Genomic DNA, 19646 nt, shown 5'->3' with positions numbered 1-19646 from the left:
ATAGTAGGGCTCCTCGCGTTCTCTCTCCTCGCGTCTTCTCTCCTTGCCTCATTCTCAAAAGGAAGGAATGGAGTGGGAAGGGAGCATTGAAGGGGGAAATCTGAGGACAGGAACCTCCAATCTGCTTCACCGCTGCTTGCATCACTTCCCTCTAATGTTTTGAGGTGGTCGTGGTGGTGAGTGAATGGGAGGAGGTCTACCGAAGGAATCAGAGACGGACTTTTGAGATTCCCCTTTATGTCTCTGGGCCCTGAAGTTGATTGGGTAACCTGGTCAGGAAAACTCCTGGTCCTAATTATAATAAGCCCCAGGAGTCTTTCCTGGCTAAGTAACCAACCTCACTGGGGAAAAACTCCAGGCTCTACGTATGCCAATATTCCCTCATTGTGAAAAGTAACTAATGTTTGAAAGGACAGAGGAAGTGGCAAACATCCTGCTGATTGATCTGTGGCTGCCAACTGGCTATGGAGCTCAGTGGCATGCGCAAACACGCAGCAGCATGTCTATCACACTGTTCACTGGCACCAGCCATTTCACCACCCCTAGTTGGTATCAGAAGCCACGCACTCGCCCTGAAAGCCTGCCTCATCCCATTTGACTTGGTCAAAGTTCACATCAGAGCCACTTTGTAGCTTGGCATGGGCCCTGCTTGAATACTTTAGAAATGTGTCATTCCCTCCCTTCCTTCTCTCAAATAAATCACTGATCTGATGTGACTGGGTGGGTAAAAGCTACAGTGCTGTATCTAAAGGAACCCATGTTGTCACCTATCCAATGTTGTGAGATCAGTGATAACCTAATATAGCATTTCTATAGCATTTGAACAGGGCCTATAGTGCATCATGATGTCACCCAGGCACATTCCCATAATCATCCTCTCTACTGTCTGTCCTCGTGATGTCAGAAGCCCTCAACCATGTGACCTGAGGTTACCCAGAGATGAGAGCATACAATTCTGTCAACAGATAAGTTTGGCAGAAGAACACATGATCACCACAACTTTCTTTTTTACATTTATTTATTTAATTATACCCATTTTTCTCCCCATTTTTGTGGTATCCAATTGGTAGTTACAGTCTTGTCCCATTGTTGCAACTCCCGTACGAACTCAGGAGAGGCGAAGGTCGAGAGCTGTGTGTCCTTCGAAACACAACCCAGTGAAGCTACACTGCTTATTGACACAATGCCCACTTAACCCGGAAGCCAGCCACACCAATGTGTCGGAGGAAACACCCTACACCTGGCGAGTTTCTGGGTGCTTGAGTATCTAAGGAATCTTTGTTTCATCTGTGCATCAATTGTAGAATTTCAGCACTTTTCCCTCGAATGGATTGAATGAAATTCAACCTCAAACAAAGAGTGATTAATCAGAGCTTGAGAATGGATATGCTTTCCCATGTGTTCCAGTGTCAAGATGGTTCAGAAAGAGTGACACTGGAAGATAGCTGTAGGCTTGACCCGTCTATGCAAAGTTGGACCGGTAACTATCAATCTTCAGTAAATACGTTTTAGTACTGAGCAGCTGTAAATATCAAATCAAATTTGATTTTTCACATGCGCCGAATATAACAGGTGTAGACTTTACCGTGAAATGCTTACTTACAAGTCCTTAACCAGCAATGCAGTTCAAGAAATAGAGATAATTAAGTATGATGGATCATTCTTTCAACATCGTTTTGTCAGAATAGCCTGTATACTGTGCACCACATAATGTAAACGGTCAGTTGAATGTGGCTAGTTAGTGATATTCCCATGAGTAAAAAAGTGTGGATCAAATATCTGGGGAATTACAGAAATGCTTACAGAAATGCTATCATACCGACTGTGTGCAACTGCATACACTGTGTGTTCACACGTGAAAGGGGGATACCTAGTCAGTTGTCTAACTGAATGTATTCAACTGAAATGTGTCTTCCGGGGGCCTCCCGGGTGGCGCAGTGGTTAAGGGCGCTGTACTGCAGCGCCAGCTGTGCCATCAGAGTCCTGGGCCCAGGCTCTGTCGTAACCGGCCGTGACCGGGAGGTCCGTGGGGCGACGCACAATTGGCCTAGCGTCGCCCGGGTTAGGGAGGGCTTGGTCGGTAGGGGTGTCCTTGTCTCATCGCGCACCAGCGACTCCTGTGGCGGGCTGGGCGCAGTGTACGCTAACCAAGGTTAGCGTACACGGTGTTTCCTCCGGCGCATTGGTGCGGCTGGCTTCCGGGTTGGATGTGCGCTGTGTTAAAGAAGCAGCGGCTTGGTTGGTTGTGTATCGGAGGACGCATAACTTTCAACCTTCGTCTCTCCCGAGCCCGTACGGGAGTTGTAGCGATGAGACAAGATAGTAGCTACTACAACAATTGGATACTACGAAATTGGGGAGAAAAAGGGGTAAAATTAAATTTAAAAAAAAAGAAATGTGTCTTCCGCAATTAACGCAACTGCTCTGAATCAGAGAGGTGCGGGGGGCTGCCTTAATCGACATCCACGTCTTCAGCATCCGGGGAACAGTGGGTTAACTGCCTTGCTCAGGGGCAGAACGACAAATATAACAAGGGCAACAAAGATACAGCTCAGATGATCACTAAAGCAGAGTCTGAGAGAACTAAGTCATTTCTAAAAACCTGTTAGATAAAACTGGTTTATGTTTGGAGAAAAAGGAGTGCTTTGATTATATCGAGGGTCGTTATGAGGCTTGTAGAACCGGTTATGGTTAGACAGTGTTGTGGCTTTGGAGCGGTCCAAGAATAAACCGGCTCTACAACAAGCCTACAAAATGCCTATAAAATGTCATCATCATTAGAGACTATGTGACTACAAATAATCGAAAACGTCAGAGTTACTTAACTCAGCAAAAAAGAAACGTCCCTTTTTCAGGACCCCGTCTTTCAAAGATCATTCGTAAAAATCCAAATAACTTCACAGATCTTCATTGTAAAGGGTTTAAACACAGTTTCCCATGCTTTTTCAATGACCCATAAACAATAAATTCACATGCACCTGTGGAACGGTTGTTAAGACACTGACCGCTTACAGACGGTAGGCAATTAAGGTCACAGTTATGAAAACTTAGGACACTAAAGAGGCCTTTCTACGGACTCTGAAAAACACCAAAATAAAGATGCCCAGGTTCCCTGCTCATCTGTGTGAACGTGCCTTAGGCATGCTGCAAGGAGGCATGATGACTGCAGAAGTGGCCTGGGCAATAAATTGCAATGTCCGTACTGTGAAACGACGAAGACAGCGCTACAGAGAGACAGGATGGACAGCTGATTGTCCTCGCAGTGGCAGACCACGTGTAACAACACCTGCACAGGATCGGTACATCCGAACATCACACCTGCGGGACATGCACAGGATGGCAACAACAACTGCCCGAGTTACACCAGGAACGCACAATCCCTCCATCAGTGCTCAGGCTGAGAGCAATAGGCTGAGAGAGGCTGGACTGAGGACTTGTAGGCCCTTTGTAAGGCAGGTCCTCACCAGGCATCACCGGCAACAACATTGCCTACGGGCAAAAACATTGCCTACACTCTTTGTTGTGTAGTAAATATTTCCCTTTTTATTTTCATTGTTTTTTATTTATGTTTTAACACTGGGCATTGCATTCATGTCTGAAATGTGCTATATAAATAAAGCTTGATTTGATTTGATTTGCTGGTGTTATGTGGCCCCTAGGGGCCTCTACTGACTGACAGTGTACTGCCTAACAGTCTCTGTGGCTTAGAACAACAATTGGGGTTGAAGGGAGTAGACAGAAAGCTATTTTGATATTGTTTGATGACCCCTACAGCTGTTGCCTCTAACACACATCAAGGTTCAGTGTAAGTGGTAAATTAATTAAATCCATGGGCTGCTTCCGCATAGAACATTTTTGTTGACATAAGAAGGATGCCTCTGTGGAAGCTCCATTAGTTATGAATGGGACTTGTTTCATCTTGGTATGATTATAGTATTGAAGTACCGTCTTACTTTGGCCCCATAGCTAAACAAGCTAGTTCCTTACTTCAAGTTCTGAACATTATGCACTGTTTGCTTTGTGTCAGATCAGTTGTCTCCTCCTTAAAACGTTGCGATCTTTGTGCTTTGCGAGCACAATTGGCCCAGCGTCGTCCGGGTTGGGCTGGGATCGGCCGTCATTGTAAATAAGAATTTGTTCTTAACTGACTTGCCTAGTTAAATAAAAAAAGATTGTGGTGGTCTTATCGTTCGTAAGGAAAGAATACTCTCCCATAATTCTATATAACTTTTTGGAACAGGACATTTGGCTTCCTTACATAAGAGCTGAATTAATTGCATGTTGTGTGGCAACCAGCCCTTTGTATTGACGACAGGCTTCTAGATTGACAGTTTAATCGAGACCATGTAAACCGTTTACAAAGAAAGTTTTTAAAGAACCTGGATCTTGAAAGAAAGATATTGGGGGGGTAAAAAATGTAGAATCTAGTCTCAAAACCAATCAACATGTTTAAAAAAATATATATATTTAACCTTTATTTAACTAGGCAAGTAAGTTAAGAACAAATTCTTATTTACAATGATGGCCTTCCCTGGCCAAACCCAGACGACACTGGGCCAATTGTGCCCCGCCTTATGGGCCTCCCGATCACGGTCAGCTGTGGTCTAACATGGCATACAGCAGAGAAGAACTTTGTTAACTTTGTTCTACTACTTTCTCTCACCTGGTAGTGACTCATGTATAGACGGGTTGGCTGACGAAACGGATGATGTGGCCGGGAGGTGTGTGTTGTTATGATTGTGATAGCTAGCGTCAATGACAAAACGTTGCCATGGGGGAAACCGTGTGTGGCTAGTTGTTATTGAAACCATGTCTTGTTTTGAGGTGTTTGGACTAAATATAGTTTGCATGTTGTTAAACAGTCTAAGGCAACCCTGTCTGTTTTTCCCCATAGTGGCGCATGCGTCGGTTTTGTTGCTAAACATCCAACCCCTCCATACAGTATAGTTGGTTGCCTTAACCACAGACATACTGGGAGTATTCATGTTCATGAATTTCTTCCCAGTGATAAACTTGACTCATTGCCATATTTTCCACTGCTGTAGGCATACAGTACAGTGCTTAAAGTAACTACCCAGTAAAAACATGTTTTAGAAGTGAATAATCTGTTAACTCATGCCCAAATAATGTTGTTGACTCACCCTTTACTCGTATTTGTGGCGAAAGCATAAATAGGAGGAAAAAACACTCTAAAAACCCCACCTCAAACTTCTCAAACAGACCATTTAAAAAATGCTTGCTATTTCCTCATGATGAGGATGAGCTGGCCAATCAGTGGTTTAGAGGAGGATGAGCTGGCCAATTAGCCGTCTACGTGCATGAATATTTTTAATGACCAGTATACGCCCACACCATTCTGTTATTGGGGTACACCCACACCATTCTGTTGTTGGGGTACACCCACACCATTCTGTTGTTGGGGTACACCCACACCATTCTGTTGTTGGGGTACACCCACACCATTCTGTTGTTGGGGTACACCCACACCATTCTGTTGTTGGGGTACACCCACACTATTCTGTTGTTGGGGTACACCCACATCATTCTGTTGTTGGGGTACACAAACACCATTCTGTTGTTGGGGTACACCCACACCATTCTGTTGTTGGGGTACACAAACACCATTCTGTTGTTGGGGTACACCCACACCATTCTGTTGTTGGGGTACACAAACACCATTCTGTTGTTGGGGTACACCCACACCATTCTGTTGTTGGGGTACACCCACACCATTCCAACACAGACAAGCTGCTTTTTAGCATTACCATTTTTTAGAAGTACAGTGAGAGTACAAAACATTAGGAACACATTCCTAATATTGAGTTGCACCCCCTTTTGTCCTCAGAACAGTCTCAATTCGTCGGTCCATGGACTCTACAAGGTGTCAAAAGCGTTGCTGGCCCAAAAGGGATGCTGGCCCATGTTGACCCCAATGCTTCCCACAGTTGTGTCAAGTTGGCTGGATGTCCTTTGGGTGGTGGACCATTCATGTTACACATGGGAAACTGTTGAGCTTGGAAAAACCAGCAGCGTTGCATTCTAAGGAATCTTTGTTTCATCTGTGCACCAACTATAGAATTTCAGCACTTTGCCCTCGAATGGATTGAATGACATTCAACCTCAAACAAAGAGTGATTAATCAGAGCTTGAGAATGGATATGCTTTCCCATGTGTTCCAGTGTCAAGATGGTTCAGAGTAGACATTACCGTGAAATGCTTACTTACAAGTCCTTAACCAGCAATGCAGTTCAAGAAATAGAGATAATTAAGTATGATGGATCATTCTTTCAACATCGTTTTGTCAGAATAGCCTGTCTACTGTGTACCACATAATGTAAATGGTCAGTTGAATGTGGCTAGTTGTTGATATTCCCATGAGTAAAAAAGTGTGGATCAAATATCTGGGGAAGTCAAATTGCCAGTCTTTTGCCTGCAGAAATGCTATCACAGCCACTGTGTGCAACAACATACACCGTGTGAAATGTAACAAAAATGATACAGCTCAGATGATACCCCGTTCAAAGGCACTTAAATCTTTTGTCTTGCCCGTTCACCCTCTGAATGGCACACATACACAATCCATGTCTCAATTGTCTCAAGGCTTAAAAATCCTTCTTAAACCTGTCTCCTCCCCTTCATCTACATTCTACACTGATTGAAGTAGATTTAACAAGTGGTCAGTCTGTCATGGAAAAAGCAGGTGTTCCTAATGTATTATACACTCAGTGTAGGTCATAGTTCATATAAATCTGGAAACACTGGACAGTTAACTTTAACATAAAGTACAATAAGTACTGTAAGTGATAAATAACACTAGATCAACTCCCCGAGCTGACAAGGTAAAAATCTGTCGTTCTGCCCCTGAAGAAGGCAGTTAACCCACTGTTCCTAGGTTGAGATCTTTAAATGTCCCTTTCTGTTGGCTACATGAAATCAACAGGTGCAACAGAACGCATCCAAAGCTTTGTCCAAATAATTTTCAAGTAAATAATTGAAAGAGGAGAGATCCAGATAAATGATCGTGCCTGCCTCTACTCGCCCCCTTCATACTTCAACTCCTCTATTCATGTGGGACTTACATTCTTCCATTCAGCTTTCCATTCGCCCATTCATCCATTCATCTTTCCATTTACCCATTCATCCATTCATCTTTCCATTTACCCATTCATCTTTCCATTTACCCATTCATCCATTCATCTTTCCATTTACCCATTCATCATTTCATCTTTCCTTTTACCCATTCATCTTTCCATTTAACCATTCATCTTTCCATTTACCCATTCATCTTTCCTTTTACCCATTCATCTTTCCATTTACCCATTCATCCATTCATCTTTCCTTTTACCCATTCATCTTTCCATTTACCCATTCATCCATTCATCTTTCCATTTACCCATTCATCCATTCATCTTTCCTTTTACCCATTAATCTTTCCATTTACCCATTCATCCATTCATCTTTCCATTTGCCCATTCATCCATTCATCTTTCCATTTACCCATTCATTCATTCATCTTTCCATTTACCCATTCATCCATTCATCATTCCTTTTACCCATTCATCTTTCCATTTGCCCATTCATCCATTCATCTTTCCATTTACCCATTCATCTTTCCATTTACCCATTCATCCATTCATCCATTCATGCGTCTGTGCTTGCTGGTTGTCTTTGGCCCATGTCAGGGGTCTCTCTTTTACTAACCCACCGGTTCTTTCTGTCTATTCTCTGTCTCACCTCCTCCACCTCGCCCCTCGCCCCCTCGCCCTGCAGTCGGCTCACCCAGGGAGAAGTAGTGTGTCAGTGGGATTCGGACCCCGAGGCGGCGTGCTCTGTAGCGGAGAACAAGCCGGCCTCGCGACACTTCTACCCCATCGCCCTACTGCTTGTCAGCTCACACCTGCTGGTCGTGTGGCTAATTTTAAGTCTTGTTTTTCTGCTTGCAAAATATCAATAAAGTTGCTGACGATGCCATGTACTAACCTTGTGTGCGTCAGGTGGTGATTTTTGTCTGTGCAGCTTGTTTTTTGGGAGGGAGGGAGTATGGAATGTGTGTGATTTCATTGATTTTGCTTTGAAAAGGTAATTGGGTGGATACATAATTTAATTTGTACAATCAAACACAAGCTTTCGACTGTTAATCCGACTAGCAGGCTTGAGGATAGGATGGAATCAATTTAGAATGTAAGGGATTAAGAAAATAAATGATCTCCGCTAAGACATATTAGCTTTCTCTATTTTCACAGATACCATTCTGTTGAACCTTGGAGTCTTTTTTCTCCCGTACCAAAAGCATTGGCCATATAATACTATCAGAAGGACTGGCGATAAACAGTTATCTCTTCATGTCAATGACAGAGAGCTAACGTTCTGAGAGCTAGCATTGCGTTCTGGTTGGCTGCTCTGGCACAGGTACCAAAGTGCTAACAGCGTAACTGAAGCCGATCACGCTGTTACACACTCCAGTATAAACTCCAAGCAGCTTGAGGGCACGTTCTTATCATAACCTCCAGTTGACCCCTGTCAGTTGAGGGACCCTCCTCTTCATAGAGACTGTGATTTATTTACTAAGATTCTACATTTTAGTAATGTACTACATCTCTTCAACAATTCCTATGTCCTCTGGAATAGTGGAAGTGGAACCCCCTCACTCTTCTTCCCCACTCCAACTATCTCCCCCTCTACTCTAAAGTAGAGCATAGTAGGATTCTGATGAGCAGGGGAAAAATAGAGCCGTATAAATCAGTAGTGATATGCTCCAGGACACTTCAAAAGCAGTTTTCTCTTCCTCCGTTAGACTGCTGTTAGTGTGTATAGGCGGTTAGACTGCTGTTAGTGTGTTTAGGCGGTTAGGCTGCTGTTAGTGTGTTTAGGTGGTTAGACTGCTGTTAGTGTGTTTATGCGGTTAGACTGCTGTTAGTGTGTTTAGACGGTTAGACTGCTGTTAGTGTGTATAGGCGGTTAGACTGCTGTTAGTGTGTATAGACTGTTAGACTGCTGTTAGTGTGTTTAGGCTGTTAGACTGCTGTTAGTGTGTTTATGCGGTTAGACTGCTGTTAGTGTGTATAGGCGGTTAGACTGCTGTTAGTGTGTATAGACTGTTAGACTGCTGTTAGTGTGTTTAGATGGTTAAACTGCTGTTAGTGTGTTCAGACGGTCAGACTGCTGTTAGTGTGTATAGGCGGTTAGACTGCTGTTAGTGTGTTTAGATGGTTAGACTGCTGTTAGTGTGTTTAGATGGTTAAACTGCTGTTAGTGTGTTCAGACGGTTAGACTGCTGTTAGTGTGTATAGGCGGTTAGACTGCTGTTAGTGTGTTTAGATGGTTAGACTGCTGTTAGTGTGTTTAGATGGTTAGACTGCTGTTAGTGTGTATAGGCGGTTAGACTGCTGTTAGTGTGTATAGACTGCTACTGTTATTCTGTCTCTAAAACAGCAACTGTAGGAGTGATCCCAGAATGTAGGAGCGATCCCAAGGAATAGTCCCAGAGTGTAGGAGTGATTTCAGCTGACAGTGTAGGCACAGTGCACACAAATTTCTCAGTCTTAACTTGCCAGGAATGGGATGTTTACAGATTAGAGGGAGGGAGGAAGGGAGATCCAAGATAAGTATCCACTAATAAAATCCAAACGAGTTGACAGAATTGGAAAATGATTCACTTGGACATGCTGCCAGGTATGGGATGTGCGCTACTGACTGAGCAGACATGGCTATGGACCGTTCTGAATTTATGGTCCGGATGCATTAAAAAATGTGGCTATTTACATTGACTGGAAATAAATATAGATAGATATTATTTTGGATAGAGGGAGGATCACTTTTTTCAAGCGTTCAGGGAGGGTCAAGTGAAAATATATTTGGACTAAATTAGGGTCATCCATTTTCATTTCAGAGAGGTCTGATTTTCTCGATGTATCCCTTATTATGAATAACGTACAGTCCCTTACCTTAGCTGTCCTACGGTTAATACTTAACTGTTGTCATACTTAACTGTTGTCATAGTTAACTGTTGTCCGTCTGTCATCTGCTTCCCATCTGTCCGTCTGTTACTCAGTTGTTGGTTGTTGTTTTCCATACTCAAAACACAGACCCCCTTTTTGAGAAAATTATTCATCATTTCATTTCATTCTTCTTCCCTCCTTTTTGTCATCATGTCCACACCACCAAACCAGGGAGGGATGTCGGATTGAGAATGTGCAAAAGAATATTAAATGCCGGAAGTATGCCTTCAACATGCTGCAGCTGATGGCATTCCCCAAGATCTACCGGCCGCCGGAGGGGACCTATGGGAAGGTTGACTCCTGAACCCAACCTATATGTAGGAACTAAGATGGCTACGTCCTGATTCTCCACCCTCCACAGGGAGTGTGCATGTGCACACTTTGGGAGAAGTGTAGGGAAACAGGACACAGCCGGTGTAAAAAACAAACCATATGATTCCCGACGTAATCTAATCCAAGCAGTAAATATAGTAGCAATAGAAATAGTCTATAGCCATGCGCTGCAGGTCCAGATGTAAGAAATAAATGAAAGGTTGTAGGTGTTTCTGATATTGGCCATGTCACGCAATGTTGCTGGGACACACTGTTTTGTCTGAGTTAAGTTTGTCCGTATTTCTTGTTCAGGCATTCCTTTGTCATTTTCTTCTTCGCTGAGTCATCGTTTGTAATATCTGCGAAGCGTGTTGCTTGCCAATTGAGCCTACTTTCTCATGCTCCGTTTCTGAAATGCCTTTAAGGTTAGTCACATTGGCACATGTAAACACAGTAACTAATTTGCGTCAGACATGGCTTGAAGGAAGCCTTGAAAAGGTTCTATAAGTTCGCGAAAAAGCTGAACAGACTTTCACGTTTAGCTTGTTGTTCATGTTCCCTCAGGTCTCTTTTGTAGAAGGCTGTCTGTCCCTTAAGGAGCCTGAGAGAGCTTACTGTAAATATGATTTAATTCCATGAATATGTTCTCCTCTCATTCTCAATCATGGTTGCTTTTAAGACCACCTCATATTTTTTTGTACAAGAATACACTCAATCGTAATGTGTCTCACAAAATATGTTGAATTACTGCCATATCTATCACATGCTGTATGTAACTTTACTTCTGTTTAAAAATATTGTTTTCCTTTATTTTCCCTCCACAATCAGTCAATTGAAAACCAAACCATAACCCCTTTGTATCATAATATTTATTTTATATCCTTTTTTAATATGTTTTTACGCTTTATTCAAGGTCACTGTCTTGGATTCAAAAGCATCCAAGGCTCTTCCTGTATGTTAAATATCTTTGTTTGCGCTTTGCAATGTGTTGCATTCCTGTTTATTTAATTTAAATACATCTGATTAAATTGCTTGGGATGGATGTTAATATCTGTGTTCATCTTTTCATAATGTCTGTATCTTATTAGGGCAATGGATGTTGATCTCTCTGAGGCAGGAATGTCCAAATAAGAACACGCGCACGTGCGCACACACATTCTCGCCTCATTGTTTCCTAATAGGGAACTGATCTACTGAGATAGTTCCCCTTTTCACAATATTGGCTTCCAACCAGTTCAATGACTCTCCAGGGTTAGAAAGGGGTTTGTTACATTATCTCAGTCAGTTGCTAATATTACAAACCCTTATCTGAAATTCCAACACTGGGCTACAGTGGGCATTCCAGAGCCAGAGCAGCAGCTTCAGAAAACTAAAGAACTCACGGGCAATTGGCTGGAAAATGGACTCCTGGTGTATCACTGACGAAGACATGGCGGAGGTCAAGAAGGAAGCGTTGGAGCGTCTGCGTCCGTACCTCTGTGAGAAGCTAGTGGCAGACCGCCACCTGGACTACCTCCGGTCCAGGAGGGTCCTTACGCGGGACGATGCCGAGGACATCTACTGCAGGGTGGGGAACAGCAAGAAGACCGGTAGGATGCTGGACTACTTAGCCGAGAACCCCAGGGGCCTCGACTACCTCGTGGAGTCCATATGCCGAGTGAGGACAAAGGACTTTGTCATCGGGAAGATCACCAACGAAGTTGAGGTGGTGAAGATGGAGAGGAGAGAGGCGGCCATCTTGTCAGCAGCAGGTAGTTCTTCACCGGTCTGTATATGCAAAGAGAGAACTCCCTTTGTGTCGTTGCAGAGTGGCAGTAGTGAAGCACAGTCCATCCAAACCTCTCTGTCCAACTCCGAAGACAAGTGGGGTTAAAATGAAGCATCCTTTTCCTGGAGTGCCTTTCCTGAAGGAGTTAGTGTCTCTTCTCTACACAGTCTCCCAAAACCAGGAGAGCAGGGCGCCCCTTCAGTGCCCCTTGAGGACAACCAGCCCGGGACCTTAGAGTCTGAGAGCAGTGACCAGTTTCACACCCTCCGTTCCTTTTCAACCCCCCCCCTCGGTGATGGAGTAATACAGAATGTCTGGATTCAAACACAGTTTGGATTATATGGGGACAGTAAAGGGTTAGGTTTTATTGTGTCATAACTGTACATGTCATCGAATGTTTTATTTTCCAGATCATAAAAGCTGACACAAGACGTGGTTTCTAACACGTTTGTTCTAGCAATAAAATGTTTTACTGAAAACGTTCTGTTATTGAAATGCAAAATAAAATCCTGTAGTTCTCCATCAAGAAAAAAACAGAACTATTACAAAATGGATGCGTGCCAGAAAGTTGTACTGGAGAGCTTTAGTTTCATATCTTCATCTGCCACAGTATAAGGAAATGCGCACGGCAGAGCTTCCTGTTTCTCTGAGGCACAGTCCCACTTCATGTCCCTATTTGAACTTCTGCCAGGCATCCATATTCTAGGAAATGATCAAATCAACATGTTTATGTTTTCTGGGATTTTATTTTAATTCAGGATGTGCAATTTTGACATACTGACAAGAACTCAAGGGAAACTAGTTAGTGACAATTAGTGACAGTTAGTGACAGTTAGTGTGCATATGACATGGATGATGAAACAAAAACATGTAAAGCTCCAAATAGGCATTTCAATAAATATGACAAAAGTACAGATGTAAAAGTTATATTTGATTATATACAAAAATATAAACAGCTAGTTACAATTACACTTGAACTGAGAGGTAATATACATTTGGACACGAGCACTAGCTGTCACTGCTAATTTCTTCACATACTATCATGACCAAAGGTAGAATAACACACACATGACATTGTTTGCTACGTTATTTATGAAAAACAATTTAAACACATATTTACAATATATTCAACTGACAGTTTGCCCCATTCTCTCCAAAAGGCGCTCCAGGTTGTAGAGGAATATTGTGGAGTTGGCAACTCTCTGTGCCTCACACGGTGAGCATCTAGAACTGTTCTGTAAATGCAGAAAAAAAGAGAAGCAATACATTTAGATGAAAACAATATTCAGAGTGACATTGTTATTCAAAATACTGTTGCTGCTAATCAAATGAATGCCAATCAAAAATGTATTGTTGTTGAACAATTGGAAGTATGGAGCGTCAGGACTTTTCACAACACATATTTGGGATAAACTTCAGAACTTATTTAAAGGTTGACTTACATATTGGCGTTCATGTTCTTCCAAATGTTTTTTCCGATGGTAGATGGATGTTTTTATTTCGTCATGGTAGTTATCTGTGACCGACATGTCCTCGAACAGGACAACCTCCAACTCCAATAAATAACAGTGCATGAACTTAAAGATGCAGTTGTCCTGGGGAAGAACAGAACCACAGGCTGTGTTACAGTATATACACAGACTATAAAACATTGATCTGGAAATCTATAAAAGTAAGCAAAAGAGGTGTGTTCTAATCATGGCATTACAAACAGGGGCGGACTGGGACCAGAAATCGGCCCTGGCATTTCTAACACACTGGACCCTTTTTTTCCATGACGCCCCACACCGCATTTTCAAAGGCCCAAAAAAAAAAAAAACCTGTTCTATTTATTGCATATTGCTACAAGAACTTACATTGTAGATGTCATCGTTGGTAGGAGCATACAAACAGGCATCTGATTTCTGACAAGAAAGAAAACCAGTTGTATGAATAATTTTTTCTTATCCGTCAATGTCACACGTTACTAGTCGTTTGAAAATTCCCCCTTTACCCTAATTTCACACCAAATGCGCCATACCAGGACTACAGGATATTCATTAGCTGTAGTCTTACTTCTATGGTACTTTTCAAGTTTTTCAACTCCGACTGAAGCTCTTTAACGTCATGTATTGTCATCCCGTGTGTTTCAGCAGCACCAGCAATGGGCAAATGTGCGGTGGCACTCAGGCAGCTTTAATAGAAGAGGTACGGATGAATACAGGGATGATACACAACGTAACACACAACACAATGAACTAATATGTCCTTAGTTTATTTTGTTATGATTGTGGTAATCTCTAAGGTATTTATAAGTCATATGGTTAAAAAAACAATGTGTTGAAATTGCCAATCAGGAGTCTGAAATAATACAGGCTGTGACTTTATAATCGAGGCTGTATCACAACTGGCCGTGATTGGGAGTGGTGGCGCACAATTGGGTGGCGCACAATTGGCCCAGCGTTGTCCGTGTTAGGGTTTGGCCGGGGAAGGCCGTCATTGTAAATCAGAATTTGTTCTTAAAACTGACTTGCTTAGTAAAATAAAGGTAAAATAAATACAACAAAAATGTCAAAAAGGCATGTATGTATTCATATTTTTATTAGGGGTGCACAAATCAGCCCCTCAAGTTCCACTTGCTGGTTCTTGTTTCTCCCTGGTCCCTAATTGATTAATGCACAGTACCAGTCAAAAGTTTGGACACACCTACTCATTCAAGGATTTCTTTGTTTTTACTATTTTCTACATTGTAAAATAATAGTGACGACATCAAACTATGAAATAACACATATGGAATCATGTAGTGACCAAAAAGGTGTTAAACAAATCAAAATATGTTACATTTGAGATTCTTCAAAGTAGCCATCCTTTGCCTTGATGACAGCTTTGGCATTCTATCAACTCTTGGCATTCTATCAACCAGCTTCATGAGGTAGTCACCTGGAATGCATTTCAATTAACAGGTGTTCCTTGTTAAAAGCTCATTTGTGGAATTTCTTTCCTTCTTAATGCGTTTGAGCCAATCAGTTGTGTTGTGACAAGGTAGGGGTGGTATACAGAAGATAGCCCTATTTGGTAAAAGACCAAGTCCATATTATGGCAAAAACTGCTCAAATAAGAAAAAGTAATGATGGACTGTCTTAAGACATGAAGGTCAGTCAATCTGGAAAATGTCAAGAACTTTGAAAGTTTCTTCAAGTGAAGTTGCTAAAACCATCAAGCGCCAACATGAAACTGACTCTCACGAGAACCGCCACAGGAAAGGAAGACCCAGAGTTACCGCTGCTGCAAAAGATAAGTTCATTAGAGTTAACTGCACCTCAATTTGCAGTGAAATGCTTCACAGAGTTCAAGTAACAGACACATCAACATCAACTGTTCGGAGGAGACTGCGTGATTCAGGCCTTTATGGTCAAATTGCTGCAAAGAAACCACTATTTTTTTATTTTAGTTAGGCAAGTCAGTTAAGAACAAATTCTTATTTACAATGACAGCCTACAGTGGAACAGTGGGTTAACTGCCTTATTCAGGGGCAGAACAACATTTTTACCTTGTCAGCTCAGGGATTCGATCCAACAACCTTTCGGTTACTGGCCCAACGCTCTAACCACTAGACTACCTACTGCCCCAAATCTAAAGGACACCAATGGAACCAAAATTTCAGATTTTTGGTTCCAACCGCTGTGTCTTTGTGAGACGCAAAGTAGGTGAACGGATGATCTCCGAATGTGTGGTTCCCGCTGAGAATAATGGAGGAGGCAGTGTGATGGCGCTTTGCTGGTGACACTGTCTGTGATTTATTTAGAATTCAAGGCACACTTAGCCAGCATGGCTACCACAGCATTATGCAGAAATCATTTGTTTTTCAACAGGACAATGACCCAAAACACACCTCCAGGCTGTGTCAGGGCTATTTGAACAATAAGGAGAGTGATGAGTGCTGCATCAGATGACCTGGCCTCCACAATCACCTGACCTCAACCCAATTGAGATGGTTTGGGATGAGTTGGACCGCAGAGTGAAGGGATTCTCAGGATATGTGGGAACTCCTTCAAGACTGTTGAAAATGCATTCCAGGTGAAGCTGGTTGAGAGAACTCGGCTTGTCACCAAAAGCACTCACAAACCTTTACAGATGCACAATCAAGAGCATCCTGCCGGCCTGTATCACCGCCTGGTACGGCAACTGCTCCGCCCACAACCGTAAGGCTCTCCAAAGGGTAGTGAGGTCTGCACAACGCATCACAGGGACACCTACACCACCCGATGTCACAGGAAGGCCATAAAGGACAACAACCACCCGAGCCACTGCCTGTTCACCCCGCTATCATCCAGAAGGCGAGGTCAGTACAGGTGCAAGCAGGGACCGAGAGACTGAAAAACATCCTCTATCTCAATGCCATCAGACTGTTAAACAGCCACCACTAACATTGAGTGGCTGCTGCCAACATACTGACTCAAATCCAGCCACTTTAATAATGTAAAAATGGATGTAAAAAATTATCACTAGCCACTTTAAACAATGGCACTTAATATAATGTCTACATACCCTACATTACTCATCTCATATGTATATACTGTACTCGATACCATCTACTGCATCTTGCCTATGCCATTCTGTACCATCACTCATTCATATATCTTAATGTACATGTTCTTCATTCCTTTACACTTGTGTGTATAAGGTAGTTGTGAAATTGTTAGGTTAGATTACTTGTTGGTTATTACTGCATTGTCGGAACTAGAAGCACAAGCATTTCGCTACACTCGCATTAACATCTGTTAACCATGTGTATGTGACAAATAACATTTTATTTGAAAACCAAGTCTGCAAAGCTAGGCAAATGGTGGCTACTTTGAAGAATCTAAAATACATATTGATTTATTTAACACTTTTTGGGTTAGTACATTATTCCATATGTGTTATTTCATAGTTTTTATGTCTTCAGTATTATTCTACAATGTAGAAAATAGTTCAAATTATGAAAAACAATTGAATGAGTAGGTGTGTCCAAACTTTTGCCTGCTACTGTATGTCATTGGATGACTGAAGGAATACCAAACTGTGGCCCTTGAGGACAGGAGTGGTGCACCCCGGCATGTATGTTTAAAGCATTCAAATTCCCAAATATATATTCTAATGGCATGGAATCAAGTGTCAAACCCACTCTGGGCACCATAACAATACAGAGATTTCCCAGTGTGCAATAGTGATGTAATGAAGACATAACAACATTATTAGATTGACCCTCAAAGCAGTAAGATGAATGATGTCATTGCCCTGCTGTTTTAATAAATGAATCGTAATCTTAGCAATGCACTTGACTCATGAAAGTGAAAGTGTATAGATAAACCTCACGGCTTGGTGTCATACAATAACAGCTACACTCCTGCCCGTGCAAGGTTAATGCTACATTTCAAGCGCTCTGTAAAAACAAGTATATCAGAAATGTAATCAAACTGCAGCAAGCAATGCTGCTGTGTGTGTTTCATACGGTGCTATACCTCAATATTATGAAGCAATTCCAGAGCTCAATGTTCAGACACTGGTGTTGATAGTAATGGAAACCCCAGAAGAGACAGATCCATCGCACACTTTTCTAGAAACAAATCACAAAAAAAGAAGACACACTGGAATGCCTTGTAGTTCAAAATCCACAGGAAGGTTTTTTTCTAGCGCTGGTCAACGCCCAGAGCTAGATGTTTTCCACAAGCTGAATCACAGCCAAAACTATGTGAAAGTGAAAGTATTTTAACTATTGACAGCTTCTGGGAGAAAGTAACTTTTTATACATTCATTGGAAAATAACAGAAGAACATACCGTTCAGCCATTTATCACTAAATATTCTTAATAAACCCGTTTTTAGCTGATAGATCTGAACGTTAACACAGAGCGAGCTTTCTTCTTGAATTTCTGAAATAGGTAACAATGTTTACTCCTTAGGGATAGCTTCTAAAGCCACAATGGTTATTGTAACTTTAAGAGTCAGATACTCTCCAGATCAAGGCAAAATAGCCTACTAGTTGTCTGATCTACAGACGTGTTACTTCAGCACCAAGTGGTTTAAATGTAATTTACAGTTAATTGACGCATAAGTCAATTGTGCCACGTGTCCCGTGAGGACAAGCTATTGAAAAAAAACGTGTTGCCAATCTCTTTTTAACGTCAATGTCACTAGGCCGGATGAGTCATCACAAGTCAACAATCTATTTCCAAACTCCTGTGATTGACAAAGTCATATGTCGGTTATAAATATAGTGGCAGTGTGCCACGCATGGACTTTGTTTCATAAATAAGCACTTCGATCCGATAATTTCACTGTGTGGCTGAATAATATGACAGAAGGCAATGTAAAAAGAAGCCGTGGTTCAGACTAAATAAATTTAATCACCAGGCATATGCATTAGGCATTACAATAAAACAAGTTTAGAAGTCAGACTGTCGCAGGAACTCCCTAGAACCTTTACTTTTTAGTGATAACCTTGTAGTCTGTCAAATATCCAACATTGTACCCGAACATAACCTATTCAATGTAGGCTAATGGTAGACAATTGTATATTTGTAAATTGAATACCTTTGTCCTGCGCTCCAATAAACGAATGCAAAAAAGGAGCACTGTCAAAAAACCTGTCATCAGCGTTGTTCGTGGCCCCCCGAGCAGTTAGGGCAAAATCCAAGATCACATTTTAACAATATCCGAGTTATCCGTTTCATGTGTCGGAAATTCCAACCATGCGTTATTATGGCAAGTATACCGATAAAAGAAACGTTTGGCTCATGTATTGCACGAGGACATAAACTCTGTGCCCTCGCCCTGAACACATGATGTGCGCAATGGCGCGCTCACCGGCGCTGGGTTTGCTGGAACCTAAATGTTGCACCCACCCTCACACAATCGTCATACTCGCATGGAAGCCGGTGTTTGATGTCAATCCCCAACGTCTATGAATGACTATTTAATTCAAATTACCTCTAATACTGTAAATGTTTCATTGTAATCCAATTATACTTTGCAGTGAAAGAACGTCGAAAGAAAGGCTATATGAAATTCCCGGAGATTACACAAAGAATGTCTCCATTAATATAGTGTTTTAGTCCACCTGAACCTATTCTAAAACCCGGCTCAAGGAGAGTAAACATTTAGTACCCACTCATATACCACACCCGTGTTTGATGATGCCTATAATGGGTGATGGATGGCTTCACAATGCGAATAACATATTTCCCAAGTATTCCCACGCATAAGAGAGAGAAACATTTGATCGTATACAAACGTAACAAGGTTTTAAATTATGTTTTAGTCAAACAATATATGTTTGGGCATCATGCTGTCAATTTGCCTTCTACAAATTATTTGTATTATGTTCCGGCCCACCGACCATCCGCTCAAGAAAAAAAATCGTCCCGCGGCTGAATCTAGTTGATGATCACTAGAGTAGGGTTTGATCATTGACTGGAGGTAGATGGGAGTGGTTGATCGCCTGTCATGAATTTTAGACTTACTTATCATTCAATATGTATGACTGCCCATAACCAAGTAGCCTACATCTGATACTACATTACACTGACAAATCACTACTCAAACTAT

General features: G+C 42.0%; 2 protein-coding genes and 1 pseudogene across 10 annotated transcripts in view; 2 read left to right on the top strand and 1 right to left on the bottom strand.

The window, feature by feature from the left end:
- Positions 1–11577, top strand: part of LOC139374697 (type II inositol 3,4-bisphosphate 4-phosphatase-like) — a 252978-nt gene extending 241401 nt beyond the window's left edge. For 5 of the 9 annotated variants that reach the window (XM_071115768.1, XM_071115771.1, XM_071115769.1 and 2 more), the window contains one exon: positions 7771–8030. In XM_071115768.1, coding sequence (XP_070971869.1) covers positions 7771–7954 — 184 coding nt within the window. In that variant the 3' untranslated portion in view covers positions 7955–8030. Of the gene's footprint in view, positions 1–7770; positions 8031–10169 lie in introns of those variants that run through there. The other 4 variants (XM_071115775.1, XM_071115770.1, XM_071115774.1 and 1 more) reach the window with 1 other exon arrangement.
- Positions 11578–11709: 132 nt separating this feature from the next.
- Positions 11710–12183, top strand: LOC139374700 (B-cell lymphoma/leukemia 10 pseudogene; annotated as a pseudogene).
- Positions 12184–12804: 621 nt separating this feature from the next.
- On the bottom strand, positions 12805–18903 carry LOC139374699 (interleukin-15-like). Its single transcript, XM_071115777.1, has 6 exons — positions 18633–18903; positions 17562–17656; positions 14134–14251; positions 13935–13982; positions 13521–13673; positions 12805–13313 (listed from the first exon to the last, which is right to left on the bottom strand). Exons 1-6 carry the CDS (start codon positions 18690–18692, stop codon positions 13206–13208), a joined length of 582 nt encoding a protein of 193 aa, XP_070971878.1. The 5' UTR covers positions 18693–18903; the 3' UTR covers positions 12805–13205.
- Between the last annotated feature and the right edge of the window lie 743 nt (positions 18904–19646).

This window comes from Oncorhynchus clarkii, chromosome 19 (assembly GCF_045791955.1).
Source record: "Oncorhynchus clarkii lewisi isolate Uvic-CL-2024 chromosome 19, UVic_Ocla_1.0, whole genome shotgun sequence".
Taxonomy (NCBI): domain Eukaryota; kingdom Metazoa; phylum Chordata; class Actinopteri; order Salmoniformes; family Salmonidae; genus Oncorhynchus; species Oncorhynchus clarkii.
Note: the sequence above shows the minus strand (reverse complement) of the source record. Positions and strands in the feature narration are given on the sequence as shown.

Excerpts from the sequence above, each read along its gene's own strand:
- LOC139374699 (XM_071115777.1), bottom strand. The coding sequence starts at position 18,692 with ATGACAGGTTTTTTGACAGTGCTCCTTTTTTGCATTCGTTTATTGGAG. Across the intron at positions 14,252-17,561 it reads AATTGCTTCATAATATTGAG|CTGCCTGAGTGCCACCGCAC; the intron begins GTATAGCACCGT and ends CTTCTATTAAAG. Across the intron at positions 13,983-14,133 it reads ACTTGAAAAGTACCATAGAA|AAATCAGATGCCTGTTTGTA; the intron begins GTAAGACTACAG and ends CTTTCTTGTCAG.